The 16,432-nt window shown below is 43.4% G+C and overlaps 1 protein-coding gene across 2 annotated transcripts in view; it reads right to left on the bottom strand.

The window, feature by feature from the left end:
• The window catches only part of KCNAB1 (potassium voltage-gated channel subfamily A regulatory beta subunit 1), a 193,516-nt gene that overhangs the window by 6,551 nt on the left and 170,533 nt on the right, over positions 1 to 16,432 (bottom strand). For both annotated transcript variants that reach the window (XM_083504447.1, XM_083504448.1), the window contains exons 9-12: positions 10,502 to 10,587; positions 8,525 to 8,645; positions 4,777 to 4,871; positions 2,801 to 2,921 (exon numbers count right to left, since the gene is read on the bottom strand). In XM_083504447.1, the coding sequence (XP_083360573.1) occupies positions 2,801 to 2,921; positions 4,777 to 4,871; positions 8,525 to 8,645; positions 10,502 to 10,587 (423 nt within the window). The remainder of the gene's footprint in view (positions 1 to 2,800; positions 2,922 to 4,776; positions 4,872 to 8,524; positions 8,646 to 10,501; positions 10,588 to 16,432) is intronic.

Here is a 16,432-nt window from a genome sequence, read left to right as displayed (position 1 = left end):
ATTTTGCAATTCTTTGAATTTTGTTTTTTTTTAAAAAAATGATATTTATTACTTTTTTAACATTTCCAACACAACACTACAAACCAAAAAAAGAAAAAAGAAAAAAGAGAAAAAAACAGTGCAAACACAATACAAAAACGCTACATGGACTAACAAAACAAACAAAAACAAACAAAAACAATTAAAAAACACCTCAAACATTTTCAATATCTTATATTTCATTCACTTATTTCCAGCGACCTCCTCCCACCTCCCTTTTTGTATTCCACTTCTATTATTTGTTTCAGCAATTCCTTTCCATCTTACTCTGTTTTCTGTTCTATAATTATCTTAACACATTCTTGCCATACTTTCCCTTTAATTTTCTATTAATCTATTTATACTTAATTCCTTATGACATTTCTGCTAAAGCCATGTAATTTCATTCCAACATTACTCTAACATTCCTTGCAATTCTTTGAATTTTGCAATGCAGTTATCAAGTCAAATAACACATACAAAAATGCATGTACTGGAGTAAAGAGTACATAAAAATGCACAAATCAGTAAAAAAAAATGAATTATGTTGGGGGAAACGGCTTTGCAAAAAAATGTGTGAATTTGGCAAAACTGCGTACAGATACATGCATATTAGATTGAATTCACTAAAATGGAGATGAAATTTCACAAGGACTTTTATTAGAATTGCTAACTGATGTGGAAGTGTGGAGAACTGATAAAATTTGGAAAGTGAGAGAAACAAAAATTGACAGATTGGCTCATCCCTACTTGCAAGAGCAAAACCACAGGAGCTGAGAACACCCGTGCTGAGAATCAGTGAGGGCCCAGGGCCCAGTGTGTGTCCCACTTCAGCCTGAAAATCCCAAGTCTAAATCAGTACACTATCTTGCCTCTGTCAGTCATGGCAACGTCCTTTGCAAATATGTGAAGAGCAATTATCCTCTGCCAGAAGCTGTTATTTAATCAGATTCTGCTTTGTGGGAATTATCTCAGTTACAAGGGGATTTATCTTTATTGCCCTAACTGTGAACTGTCCTAGTGTTTTGAAAGGACTTCCTTCTAAATCAGGGATAGTTGCTGTGGTTCCTGCCAGATGTGGACCTTCAACTCCCATCAGCCCCAGCCAACATAGCCAGTGGTCAGTGACGTTGGGAACAGTTGTCCAACAACATCTGGAAGACCCCCATAGCTTTTCCTCTTCGCTGGCAAGTCTTTTAGCCTCTTTCCCAAAGGGATGTTGCATCTGTTCCTTAGGATTTCATGGTACACTCAATTTGTTTTAATCAGGGTTGCAATTAATTAATGTTTAATTTGTTAATGATTATTTGATTAAACCCTTTTAATCAGCCAAATAGTGTCCCTAATTTAATCAGCCAGCAGGTTTTTCTATTAAAAAAATATTTTTAAGGCAAGTACTATCTTAAAAGAGCATTTCCCCTTTTCTTTCACATATTAGGGACCTTCTAAGATTATGCTTGCTATGACAATGTGGTGCACATTACCTAGAAACACGTACGCTTCCTACTTCAGAAATATGGTTTTTAACCCCTTAAGTAAATATATGCAAATGTAATCAATAACCATAAACCAGCTGAAACTCATATGAGAAGGGGCATGGTTCAGTGGTAGAGCAAAAGGTCTTAGGCTCATTCCTAGGCATGCATCTCTAAGTAGGGCTGGGAGAGAACTCTGTCTGAAATGCTAGAGAATAACAACAACAACCATTTATTATTTATACCCTGTCCATCTGGCTGGGTTTCCCCAGCCACTTTGGGTCAATACTGACCTAGATGGTCCAAAGAACACTGTACAGTCATACCTTAGTTGTTGAATGCCTTGTTACTCATATGTTTCGGCTCCTGAATGATCAAAACTCAAAAGTGAGTGTTCCAGTTTCCAAACATTTTTTTGGAAGCCGAACGGACTTCCAGAACACATTCGAAAACCAAGGTACGGCTGTATATGATAGCTTCCTATGAACCTTAATTGATCATAAGACGCTTGATTAAGTTGGGTGTTGTTTCTTTATGCCACCCTCAGATTTGGAAAAGCAATATAGAAATGATTTAGATAAATGCACAAAATAAAATTAGCCATTGAAGACGACTGCAACCAACTCTCAAAAAAGGCATTGGATAAGTACCTCCTTTGTATTGCAAGCAGCTCACAGTGCCAGCCCAGCTGAACATCACTAATGATATAGGTTTCTGGGGGGGGGGTGTATTTGTCTATGTGTTCTTGACATAATAATAGTTCATTAAAGGTAAAGGTAAAGGAACCCCTAACCATTAGGTCCAGTCACGGATGACCCTGGGGTTGCGGTGCTCATCTTGCTTTATTGGCCGAGGGAGCCGGCGTACAGCTTCCAGGTCATGTGGCCAGCATGACTGAGCCGCTTCTGGCGAACCAGAGCAGCGCACGGAAACGCCATTTACCTTCCCGCCAGAGCGGTACCTATTTATCTACAGTACTTGCACTTTGACGTGCTTTCATTAGTGGTGGATTATGGGGCTATACTGTAACCAGAGAGGGATTCTCCACCCCACCCCACCCCACCCCACCCCACCCCACCCAACATTTGTGGTATGAAAAGTTACAGGATTGCAGCAGAAAGTTACACACTATGCACTGATTGGAAGTGAAGCAGTGTGACTGCCCCAAAACCCGAGCAGGCACAAATAGTATTGAATGCGGAGTTGTGTCTGACTTCGCTGATAGCATCGTGAATATGAAGAGTTATGAATACACAATGCAAAAGACGTTTGGAAGTGCCCAGAGGGAGACTTTCAGAATCACTCACCAACAGCCAGCTGAGGTAGGGTGCATCCGAGGCGTTCAGCAATGGGGAAGAGATCTTTCAGCTTCGACTGCTGTTTCCTCCCTTCCTCACTCACAATCTTCTCCTTTAGCCACTGATAGCACTGGGGAAGCAGAAGACAACAAGATGCTAAAAGGAAGACAAACCTTAGAACCCTTCAGTTTAAATCATGCACTGCTCTGTTAGAGCCACTCTCTATGTCACAGCTGCCAAGGGTGCTGGCAACTCACTGTGTAAGCTGAGGCCATGAAGTAGCATTTCCCCATCAGCAACGGCAGGGGTGCAATGTGAGATGCGATAGCTTGAGCACATGCAGTGAACACTAAACATTATGGCAGAGGGATGGGAAACTGGGCTGCAGCTGCCTCTGGTATGACATATTGGCCAACTCAAGGAGTGCTTTCTCTGGGCAATACTTGTTTTCCAATGTTTTAGTGCTCTCTGGGTGAAAGAAGGAGCTCAGTGAGTTTATGAATGCTACACTCTGGAGAGAAATGGGGGAGAAATGAGCTCCTGGCTCTCAATTGCAGAGCCAGCAAGCAAACAAAAACTCAGTTATCCTTTGGCCGCCAATCTCTAGTGCTGGACAAATCCATTTTCCTTAAACATGTGGAGCTTTGATGATTGCTTTCAAACATACCACAATGATTTCAGTGTGCTGCCATCCTTCAAAATGTCAAACAAGGTTGCTGTGAGGAGCATGGGGATGGTGGTGGTTTGGCAACAGTGACAGTATGTCACAGATAAGAGGCTATACTAAACAGGCTGCAACAGCAGCCAGTCAATGTGTCCAGGCAATTCATGTCAATATGTCCTTGTTAAGTTTCCTTTAAAAAGGCTTAGAAGCAATTCTGGATACAATTTGTGGCTGACATGCCAGCTTGATTTAATCAATAACGCCAGGAACGAAAACACTGATCTAAGTGTTTCAAAGCAGACTAAAGGCTGTGGAGGGACATCTGTTGGTCTTCAGTATATATACCGAGGCTGGGAAACCTTTTTCAGCCTGAGAGATGCATTCATTCCCTTGTGGGCAACCATTGGGGGCCATGGGCAAGTGGTGGATGGTGTCAGAGGCAAAAATGTGTAGCAGCACACAGCTGGCCAACTGTTCAATTGCATCCCAGTCTGGTGCAAAGATGCACAGCCACGGAAAAGTTTAAACTGTCTCTAGGTCTCCTCCACCTCCACCTCTTGCGTAGTGAAAGCCTATCATGTATTCTTACCTAGCCCCACACAAATGAATCTTACTAATCAGTGTTATGTACTGAGTTGAATAGGATTCAAAATGCAGCAGTCTGATTGGTCCCAGAACAATGCAGCAGTATGATTGGTCTGCAGGAGCCACCCAATCCAGCTCCACATGGAAGTGAATCTACAACCTGATTGGCCTACAGGAGAATTCCGGAATTAGCCAATCACGTGCAGCCCATTGTGTAAATAATGTATATAAAGCAGATACTTTGAGGGGACTTTCATTCCTCCTCACCACAATGAGCTGAATAAAGAGGATGAAATCCACTCTCGACTCTGAGTATATTTCAATCAGGGAAGCAAGAAGAGATAACATGGAAACATGTATGTAACAGGCAACTTGGATGTTCTCCAAGAATACTTAATGAAATCAGAATCTCTATCCACTTTATGAATAAAATCAAAATGGCAAGCAATGGGAAAGGCTTGTATTTCATGCTAGTCATACTCGGCGTAGACCTCAGCAACAATGTTCTCATTAATGCTGAAATCTTGATTGTCAAGGGAATTATTATTATTGTTGCTATTTATTAAATTTGTATACCGCCCTTTACTTGTAGATCTCGGGGGAAATTCTTTCCGTCATTCAAACATGTGCTTCTTCACACTTTTCACCTACCATCTTGAGCTCAGAAAAGACGTTTCTCTAGAGCACGGGGGGAAATATATTGTGATCGTACAAGTGGTTAGCATGGGGAAAATACCTTCAAAGAAGCCCTTGAGGTTTCGGGAATTCCATTGGCGTATTTCCCTGAGACAATCCCACAGGCGAGAGGGGACCACGTCATTGCTCCAACTCCTGCAGAACAACCAATCAGACAAGAGATAGCACTGAGATACAGTGGTACCCTGGGTTACATACGCTTCAGGTTACATACGCTTCAGGTTACAGACTCCGCTAACCCAGAAATAGTACCTCAGGTTAAGAACTTTGCTTCAGGATGAGAACAGCAATCGTGCTCTGGCAGTGTGGCAGCAGCAGGAGGCCCCATTAGCTAAAGTGGTGCTTCAGGTTGAGAACCGTTTCAGGTTAAGAACGGACCTCCAGAATGAATTAAGTACTTAACCCGAGGTACCACTGTAATGTTAACATGATCCTGTAGACACCTACCTCTCTCTCTCTCTCTCTCTCTCTCTCTCTGTCACACACACACACACACACACACACACACACACACAAAAAAAAGTGTGTTATGGATTACATAAGCAAATAAAAGCAAACATATACAGTGGTGCCTCGCAAGACGAAATTAATTCGTTCCGCGAGTTTTTTCGCCTAGCGAATTTTTCGTCTCGCGAAGCACGGTGTTGGAAAAGTTTTGGAAAAGCTTCAAAAATCACCAAAAACCTCAAAAAAGACTACCACACCACGTTCTATGAGTTGCTCCCCGAAGTCAAGTCGCAACTGTATTAACGGTGTTAAGAAAAAGGAAACAAACTTGCAAAAAACGCAAGACGTTTTCATCTTGCGAAGCAAGCCCATGGGGAAATTTGTCTTGCGAAGCAGCTCAAAAACCGCAAAACCCTTTCGTCTAGCGAGTTTTTTGTCTTGCGAGGCCTTCATCTTGCGGGGCACCACTGTACCACAAGTGACCAAAGTACCTTTGCTATGAGGAAAAACTACATCATTTGTCCTTTACAGTTTAGAAAAACAGAAGGCTGAGCTTCCAGGGGCTGGAGGGCCGGAGGCAACATGATAGAGTTTTATAAAATTACAGATGGTGTAGAGAAAGAGAGACGTTTTCCTCCCTCCTTCATAATAATAGAAATTGGGAGCATTGAATGGAACCATTGCTTAGTGGGCAGAACCACAGCAGATTCCTGACAGTGGGACCAGTGCTGTTTTACTGGGAGATGGAGGGAGAGGGATGAAGGCCGTATCTTGTGCGGGTTCCCCAGCAAAGCTGATTCAGTATTCCCACAGCAGCTTCTGCACAGCTTCTACCGCTTGGTAAGCGACAGCGACTCCATCGCTGGGCAAGCTGCCCCCGAGTGAAACTGATTGGCAGGAGGTTCAGGAGAGGCAGAAACAAGCAATTCTTCCCGCAAAGCATAATTAAAACATGAAATTCATCGGCGCGGGACATTGCGATGGATGCAAACTCAGACGGCTTTCGGAGGGGAAGAAGGCAAATTTGTGGAGGAGGGTGGGCCCGCTGGCGGCTGTCAATCATGAAGACTGAATCATGAAGATTGAATGATTCACTGCCTCTCTTGAAAGGCAGTGAATATTAGTTGCTGGGAAACAACAATGGAAGAGAACTATTTTTTTTTTTTTTAGTGATTTAAACAATTTCTATATTGCTGGACTTGTGAGTGGTGTACAAGAAATACAATACAGAGAAGGGAAACATCATTTTAAACTATAAAATCAGACTCCAAGTTAAAATCCTTCTGGAATAATAATAAAGTCTTCAGTAGGGGCTAGAAGCTGCACAGGAGGTGCTGGGAGGTCTGTCTGACCTCAGCTGGAAGATTGTTCCATAAAATTGGACCCACAACAATAACACATGGCTTCTGGAGCATCTGAGATGCGCATCTGAGCCATGGGGGACTGCTAACATTGAAGACTTCAATAACTGGCCAGGGATATTAGGGATTAGGTGGTCCTTGAGGTACCCTGGGCCCAAGTTATTAAGTGCCTTGTAAATTAATACCAGAGCCTATTGCCCTCATGCTCTGCTCATGAGTTTCCTAGATACATCTCATTGGAACTGGCATAGTGGAGGGGGAATGTGGGAGAGTGCATCTCCAGGACCTTTTTCCAGAGTGACAGCCATGTTTCCAAAAATGCATAGATTGGTGTAAGGTGTGCCATTAATAACGAATACATTTGCATGGATGAAGCCACACAAAAATGCATTATTTCAGGAAAAATTGCTTGCAAAAAAGTGCACATGAGTCAAAACTGCCCCAGCTCATGCCAAGCTAGCAGTTTGAAAGCACACCAATGCAAGTAGATAAATAGGTACTGCTGCAGCAGGAAGGTAAACAGCATTTCAGCTCTGGCTTCCATCATGGTGTTCCATTGCGCCAGAAGCAGTTTAGTCATGCTGGCCACATGACCCAGAAAGCTGTCTGTGGACAGACGTTGGCTCCCTCTGTCTGAAAGCGAGATGAGCGCCACAACCCCATTGTCACCTTTGACCAGACTTAACTGTCCAGGTGTCCTTTATCTTTTTACCTTGTTGTTGTTGTTTAGTCGTTTAGTCGTGTCCGACTCTTCGTGACCCCATGGACCAGAGCACGCCAGGCACTTCTGTCTTCCACTGCCTCCTGCAGTTTGGTCAAACTCATGCTGGTAGCTTCGAGAACACTATCCAACCATCTCGTCCTCTGTTGTCCCCTTCTCCTTGTGCCCTCCATCTTCCCCAACATCAGGGTCTTTTCCAGGGAGTCTTCTCTTCTCATGAGGTGGCCAAAGTATTGGAGCCTCAGCTTCATGATCTGTCCTTCCAGTGAGCACTCAGGGCTGATTTCCTTAAGAATGGATAGGTTTGATCTTCTTGCAGTACATGGGACTCTCAAGAGTCTCCTCCAGCACCATAATTCAATAGCATCAATTCTTCGGCAATCAGCCTTCTTTATGGTCCAGCTCTCACTTCCATACATCATTACTGGGAAAACCATAGCTTTTACTATACGGACCTTTGTTGACAAGGTGATGTCTCTACTTTTTAAGATGCTGTCTAGGTTTGTCATTGTTTTTCTCCCAAGAAGCAGGCGTCTTTTAATTTCGTGACTGCTGTCACCATCTGCAGTGATCATGGAGCCGAAGAAAGTAAAATCTCTCACTGCCTCCATTTCTTCCCCTTCTATTTGCCAGGAGGTGATGGGACCAGTGGCCATGATCTTCGGTTTTTTTGATGTTGAGCTTCAGACCATATTTTGCGCTCTCTTCTTTTACCCTCAATAAAAGGTTCTTTAATTCCTCCTCACTTTCTGCCATCAAGGTTGTGTCATCTGCATATCTGAGGTTGTTGATATTTCTTCCGGCAATCTTAATTCCGGCTAGGGATTCATCCAGCCCATTCTTTCGCATGATGAATTCTGCATATAAGTTACCTACTTGGAAGTAAACTCTGCTATTTTCAAAGAGGCTTTCTCCCTAGTAAGTGTTCTTAGGACATACTAAAACATTGTAGCTAAGCATTCTGCTTCTTTAGCCTGACACCATGCACCACTATGGACCTGCTATATAGGGTTTTGATGACACTATATTTATTATAATAATAAATCAGAGAGGAAAGCCATTGAAGAAGCCTGGCAGACATGCTGTCACTTACCTCTTCCCACAGGGGTAATTGCTGCTGGCAAGAGACTAATTGCACCTCTGATAATTATTGAACAGCAGGGGCTATGAAATATTTTCCGAGCAGACACCCTTTGCATAGAAATGATTTGTTCCTCATTCCCTCACGAATATTAACAATACAGCCTTTCTGACATTACCTATCTTGTGATACAGTTCCGGCAACTGAACTTCTACTTTCTCTCTTTGGAAAAGGTGGTATTCTGCTTGTTCGCACACGGGTGGAATCATATTAAACTGCCTCGCTACAGAATAGGCTTCCTGTGGAGAGTCAGCAAAAAAAGAATAGCACATTAGCAGAGAGTTCTCCTGGGAGAAATGACAGAGCATTAATCAAATCAACTCTTTCCAAGGCAGTACACAATACAGATGTTTTATTAGTGTTGCAATGTTTAATACATTTGAACAAATTGATTAAAAGAACATCATATTAACTGGAAGCCCTTTTTTTAAAAAAAAATACAACTACAGTCATACCTTGGCTCTTGAACGCCTTGCCAGTCAAATGTTTTGGCTCCCGAACGCTCAAACCCGGAAGTGAGGTTTAAGAATGATTTTTGTAAGCCGAATGTCCGACGTGGCTTCCACGGCTTCTGATTGAGTGCAGGAAGCTCCTGCAGCCAATCGGAAGCCGCGCCTTGGTTTTCAAACGTTTTTGGAAGTCGAATAGACTTTCGGAACAGATTCCATTTGAGAACCAAGGTATGAATGACGGGGAACATCTTCTGTCTTGCTTGTGACAAGGCATCACTTAAAAGCACCTGCCTGTACCATGAACACATGCAGCCTGCTTTTCTTCTCTTGAATTATTTTTCTTATATGCATGTCTATGTGGATTTCATCAAATCTTTCGGGATTTCTATCCACCCCCCACCCCACCAATGATCACGCTACCTACCACAGCAAAAGGGGTGTGGACTGTCGAATTTTGGATTGGTTCCAAGTAGGTGGCTCCTAGAGCTGCTGCTACCACAACTTACGCTAATTAATTAATTAATTAATTAATATACTGCTTAGTGCCAAAATAGACTTCTCAGTGGTTTAGAAAACAGAGGAACCGGGAACACAAACACTGCTAATGAATGGTTTCCCGCTGTAAGCTGGTTTTCAGATTGCCTTTTGTACCGTTAGGGGCATTGCACTTTTACTGTGCGCCCATGCTGGTATGTTCCCTGAGTCCCTGTAAATAACTAAATTAATAATAATGATAATAATAATAATAATAATAATAATAATAATAATAATAATAATAATATAAAAAAGTCCCAACGAGCACAGCACAGCTGCTGAGAGTGGGAAAGGCTAATTTCCACTTTACTTGGGCAGTATTCTGTCTGTCTGTCTGTCTGTCTGTCTGTCTGTCTGTCTAAAGTGATGCTTAAAAATAATAACCAAATATTGAATTAGTGCTAAGTGCTTATGCATTTATGTCCTTATAGATTCAAGCTCAATTGCCCATTGCTGAACACAAAACATTTTTTTTAAAAAACCCCTCACAAAGTTTTTAACATTTGGACCGGAAGTGCAGATTGGAAGCACTTATCTAGAGAAAAATGCACTAATATGACAGCGAGTAGGAAGGCAGTGGGGAGTCCATTTGTTTTTAAAAAATCATTTTAAAATGTGTAATGGAGCTATTGCTGAACTTTAAAAAAGTATATAGATGGACCCGTGCTTAAGAGACTTTAGCATAAATAAAACTTAAGTGATAACAGGAGTGAAAAAGCAATAGCGAAGGTGTGCTGAGCGGGCAGTTGGTTTTGGCAATAGGGTTACTGTCTTAATATTTAACTGCACATATCAAAACTCCAACCTTTTTAATAATAATAACAATAATAATAATAATAATAATAATATGGAAGAGAAGTGCTATGGGTGTCTCTACCAGCTATGTTCTTCTCTTCTCTTCTTCTAAAAAAGCTAGACTTTTTGGAGCCTGGGAAAAGACTGAAGAATCGGAAGAAAAATACAGGAAGGCAATGATTGGACGATGGCACTGTGTGGATGCCCCGTAAAAAACGAGGGAGCAGACCATGGCAATTCCACACATCACACCTGGCGCTGTTTCAATGCTTGCAGCTCTAATAACGCTGGATCCTCTCGCAAAGCTACCTTACCATTATTTCCATGGCACTCCATCGGGAAGTTCCCCAGTACATGGCCATGCCTTGGTTTATCACATGAGTCATCGCCCGGACAATTTCTAAATTGGAAAGAGAGAGAGAGAACAGAAACATATCATATGCAATTGCAAGCAAGGTGGCTAGCAGACATATGCATTTGGGACCAAGGGTCTGTGTGTGTGTGAGAGAGATGCAACAAGGTCGTACACTTAGCAATCCTCCCTAAGAAGAAAGTTGGCCTTTTCTTATTTCTCTTTCCATATGTCGGCCTGCAACTTATGCTAACAAAGGTTGGAGTTCAGCTTTCAATCCTGCATTTATAAGTTTGCCTCTTTTATGCGTTGCGAATCGAAAGTAACCGTGGAAGAAAAGGCTCCCCCCTTTACGTATTCAGGTGGTATGAATGTTCTTACAGTTTATGCAATAGTGTACAGTAACACCCCACCTTATGCACATTTAACTTGTGCGCATTCAGCTTTATGAGCATGACAAAATAATATTTTTAAAAATATCAAAAGAGGTGGGGTTCTGGGAAAATGACCGTGGCAAACCCTTCCACCACTGAGCCCACTGGATTTTGACTATACAGTCATACCACATGTTACGTTTGCTTCATGATACGTTTTTTCAAGTTGCATCCTGTGGCGACCCGGAAGTACCGGAAAGGGTTACTTCCAGGTTTCGCTGCTTGCGCATGCGCAGAAGTGATAAATCACGTTTTGCACAAGTGCCAAATTGTGCCGCACACCTGCGCAGATACGCCGCTTCAGGTTGCAGGCTTTTCATGTTGCGAATGGGCCTCCAGAACGGATCCCGTTCGCAGCCAGAGGTACTACTGCACATGATTTTGACTTTAGGTATGATCCCCAGACGCGGGTGGCGCTGTGGGTTAAACCACAGAGCCTAGGGCTTGCCGATCAGAAGGTTGGCGGTTTGAATCCCCGCGACGGGGTGAGCTCCCATTGCTCGGTCCCTGCTCCTGCCAACCTAGCAGTTCGAAAGCACGTCAAAGTGCAAGTAGATAAATAGGTCCCGCTCCGGCGGGAAGGTAAACGGTGTTTCCGTGCGCTGCTCTGGTTCGCCAGATGCGGCTTAGTCATGCTGGCCACACGACCCGGAAGCTGTACGCCAGCTCCCTTGGCCAATAAAGCGAGGTGAGTGCCGCAACCCCGGAGTCGGCCACGACTGGACCTAATGGTCAGGGGTCCCTTTACCTTTACCTTATGATCCCCAGAACATATCCCTCACAGAATTTGCAGACGTACTACGAGAATATGCAACCATATACATGTCTGACCACCTGCATGTTGCTGAGGCAACTAGAGTCAAAATATGGATAAAGAAAGCATGTTGAAACAGCTTTGGTAGATCTCAGTGTGTGTATGCCCAACCTAGGTGTTGAGCCTATTTGCTGCTGCCTCCATCACCCGATGGTCTCTGGCTGGTCATCTGGGTATTCTGGACTTTGGACCCCTAGCTGTACCATCTTCATGAAATATTCACATATCCCATGATAGCCCTATGGCATGGTCATGATAAATAAACTCACTGCAATCCACCAGGTTGTGGGTTAATATCGAGTAGATTCAGTCAGCACACCTCACAAATATCTAAGAATCATCTGTCTCCAGGTGTTCTGGTGTCTACACTGTCCCTGGATTGTGGAAACTGATTGGCTGCTGGGCAACTTTGAGCCCCACATCACATCTCTGGGGCTGATTGCAGATGCAAAATATTATCCTTACTTTCACACAGACAAACTCTGGAAAATCATTACCAGGAATATGGAAGGTTGCCAAAGGCTATTATTACAAATTGTATTTGCTGTTATTTTGTGAGAGGCTAGTGTAATTTATGTACAACTGAGGAGAATCAACGCATGATTTTGTGAGTTTCCTACTAAGCAAAAAAACACACCTGTCCACAAAGAGAAAAGTTTAAAACTTAAACAACACAAGAGGGCAGCATTGTAGAAAGAGATACATGGGAATACTAATTTTTGGGGGTTCTTTTTGCTTTTAAACTTCATTGGATTAATTTCGCAAGTGGAAATCAGCTTATTGATCCAAGGGCAAGATGTGCAAGGCTTGCACAGTTGTGCTTTTGTACAAAGCCCTGTATTTGGGCCCAGGGCATGGTCTAAAGCGGCAACCTCGCTAAAGCTAATGCATGTCACCCAAGCAGAACATTGTCACCATGTGGATACGCTTGTCCTCCATGAATTTGTCTCATCTTCTTTTAAAACCACCCAACTTAGTGGCCATCACTGCCCCCTGAGGGGCCAATTTCTATCATTTAACTATACGCTACACGAAGAACAACTTCCTTTTTATAGAAAGGAAGCCTACAATGGAAACATAAATAAATTTCAGTGGGTCGATTCCTACAGCCATTTTGGGATGATGGCTGTTCCGCTGATGAGGAAATTGGTGCACTCACAAAGACTCTGACATGGCTTGTGCCTGTGGAGGATGCTGCAAGGCGCGAAGAGATGAAATCATCCTCTCTCTGCCTTTTCTGTGTGTAACTGCAAACAGAGCAACGGGAACACTGGGAGTGGTGTGTCAAAAACTGATCTAGACTTCATGCAGCACATAGCATCACTAAGGAAACAACTGCCTCACCCTGTCTAGCATGACTAGAATTCAGAAAAGACCAAACTTTCATCCATAGTCAACATGAATTAAGGTAGTGAGGACAACTGAACCATCCACCGGGTCTCTGCATACTTCTCCTTCTCTAGCTTGAACTGTAGATCTTGCACTGAGCTAGGAGTTAGGCTTGTTGTTGTTGTTTAGTTGTGTCCGACTCTTCGTGACCCCATGGACCAGAGCACGCCAGGGACTCCTGTCTTCCACTGCCTCCTGCAGTTCGGTCAAACTCCTGCTGGTAGCTTCGAGAACACTGTCCAGCCATCTCGTCCTCTGTCGTCCCCTTCTCCTTGTGCCCTCCATCTTTCCCAACATCAGGGTCTTTTCCAGGGAGTCTTCTCTTCTCATGAGGTGGCCAAAGTATTGGAGCCTCAGCTTCAGGATCTGTCCTTCCAGTGAGCACTCAGGGCTGATTTCCTTAAGAATGGATAGGTTTGATCTTCTTGCAGTCCATGGGACTCTCAAGAGTCTCCTGCAGCACCATAATTCAAAAGCGTCAATTCTTCGGCTATTAGCCTTCTTTATGGTCCAGCTCTCACTTCCATGCGTCACTACTGCGAGTTAGGCTAGATGACTGCTAAGGTCAGCTCTATAATTCTTTGAGGCCGTTGTCTTCTTCTCCCTTAGGGCTGGCCATGTTTGGTTGTGGCTCTCCGTGGTGTCCAGCAGACCTCTCTCCAATGACCTGCTGCCTAGTCCTTTTTACTGGAGATGCCAGAGATCAAACATGGATGCAAAGCACAAGCTCCATCATTGTGTGACAGTTTGAAAACAACCGCATTATTTTGTCTTCTAGCCTGCGACACATACATTGGATTAATAAAGTGCTGCTGCTGCTGCCCTTCCCATAGCCCAGTATATATTCCATCTAACCCTCTGAGCTTTCTGAAACCACTGCAAGATCAGAAAAGCCAAGCCAACTAGTGACCAGAAAACATTATACGTGTTTTTTCTTTAATGAAATGTGTAAACTGTGCCAGTTTCTATGGGCCTCGCTTAGTCATCCATCTATTGAGTTGACAGCGCAGGGGATGATTACATTAGAACTTCTTAACGCCTCCAGGAATTTTTCACTGTAGAGTTTATTATCTCCCATGCCCCAGCCATTTATTTTTATTCAAGGCATTGTTGCTTTTTGGAAGTTAACTCTTTTATATCTTGCTGCACAATCTTTGCTTGAATGAGGAAAACCGTATCAATCAACACAGAGTTGCCAACCTTTGGTCTTAGGGGAGGGAAACTACAACTAATCCAGAATGCGGCATCTAGACTGGTGACTGGGAGTGGCCACCAAGACCACATAACACCGGTCTTGAAAGACCTACACTGGCTCCCCAGTACGTTTCCGGACACAATTCAAAGTGTTGGTGCTGACCTTTAAAGCCCTAAACTGTCTCGGTCCAGTATACCTGAAGGAGCGTCTCCACCCCCATCATTCTGCCTGGACACTGAGGTCCAGCGCTAAGGGCCTTATGGCGGTTCCCTCATTGTGAGAAGCCAAGCTACAGGGAACCAGGCAGAGGGCCTTCTTGGTAGTGGCACCCACCCTGTGAAACATCCTCCCACCAGATGTCAAAGAGAAAAACAACTACCAGACTTTTAGAAGACACCTGAAGGCAGCCCTGTTTAGGGAAGCTTTTAACGTTTAATAGACTATTGTATTTTAATATTCTGTTGGAAGCCGCCCAGAGTGGCTGGGGAAACCAGCCCAGAGTGGCTGGGGAAATAAATCATAAATTATTATTATTATTATTATTATTATTATTATTATTATTATTATTATTAAAGCTGAACATACTCTCTTTGAGAGTGTTACTTCCCTGACCTTCAAAGAGTAACAGGACCTGTCAGTCATGGATCTCCCCACATTGCATCTCATGGGTGCCTCCAACGTTTCAAGATAAAGCCATCATAATGTGAACCCATTTCACAGTAATTAGGCAGCAAAGGTGTGAAACAGTATTAACTAGGTTTTCTTTCATAGAACCATAGAATTGCAGAGTTGGAAAGGGTTCAAAGAGTCTGCTAGATGCAACCTCTGTTGAAAAACCTTCACTGAAGGAGAGTCCACAATGTTCTTCTATCATCCTCGGTCCTCTTCAAGCTCATCTTTCTGAGAGGAAGGCCCTAACTTTCAAACCAGGGACTGCAATTGTTGTGGGTACTACAAAATTCCCATTCCAGAGAAGAAAAATTGGCAATGGTCAGAACCACCCCTGCAACTCCTCCCCCAACCGAGGCAAAACACCTACCGTCAAAAGAAATAACACATATACAACAGAAGCAGGAAATACTCAAATACTGTAGACAACACATCACAACCTCCATATCGCTGAGCCTTTCATTCAGCTGGAGAAACTATTGGAACCTGCAGTCCTGCAGTTTCTAGTCTCTTGCCATTGCTATCCTATCTCGCTTCAGACCAGTTCCGATGCTGCTGATTTTTAACGAATAAATCATAATAGTAAATGCAGCTTCCAGTAGCCAAAGGTGTTGCTGTACTTGGGCACTGTGGCTCGTTGGGATGAAATATCGCACTCAGTCTTAATTGCAAAGCATCCGTTTAGAAAAACAAAACACATAACAAGCCAAAAGATGGCTTCATCCCTCAGGGCCAGAACATCAGAACTCGTGTATGTGTGTGTGTGTGTGCGCGCGCGCGCACACACACAAACGAACAGTTCAGAGTGACATAGAGTGCACCGTTGCCATGGAAACTCCACACATGGTAGGGATGCCGACAAATTACCTCTGCCTTCCCTATTAGCAAGATCCTATGCACAGTTCTTTGGAACTAATTCCTACAAACTACACTGGAAGTTACACCAATGGATATAGGATTTCAGCCTTATTCTCTACACTTCTGATACAGGAAGAAAGCAATGCCTCTGATTACTGCGTGTCCAGAAAGGAGTAACGGGAAAGATATTCACAAAAGAGGAGGACGGAAACAGAGTATTTTGAAATGTACAGAGTTCCTGCCTCCCTCAGTATTGTTGCACGTCCCTCTAATCTCTGAGCAGTGCAAGATTCCAGGAGTCCCATGTGCTTACCCAGGGTACCTGTTTCCACGGAGACTGTGATGTCTTTATGATATATGGTTTATTTCCACATATGCACAACCTGAGCCTACAATGGAGGGGTCCGCAGCATTAACACCTCCAAAAGAGTCTTGTTTCTCCCATTTCCACAGCCTTGGATTCAAACAGAAATCAGACAGTGCTCTCCAATGCTGCTCTGACTCTCTCTCCAGTTTGCTGCTTTATTTGTAGGC

Source organism: Podarcis liolepis (assembly GCF_965112155.1).
Source record: "Podarcis liolepis genome assembly, chromosome: 5".
In the NCBI taxonomy this organism is placed as follows: Eukaryota; Metazoa; Chordata; class Lepidosauria; order Squamata; family Lacertidae; genus Podarcis; species Podarcis liolepis.
This window is presented reverse-complemented; position numbering and strand designations above follow the sequence as displayed.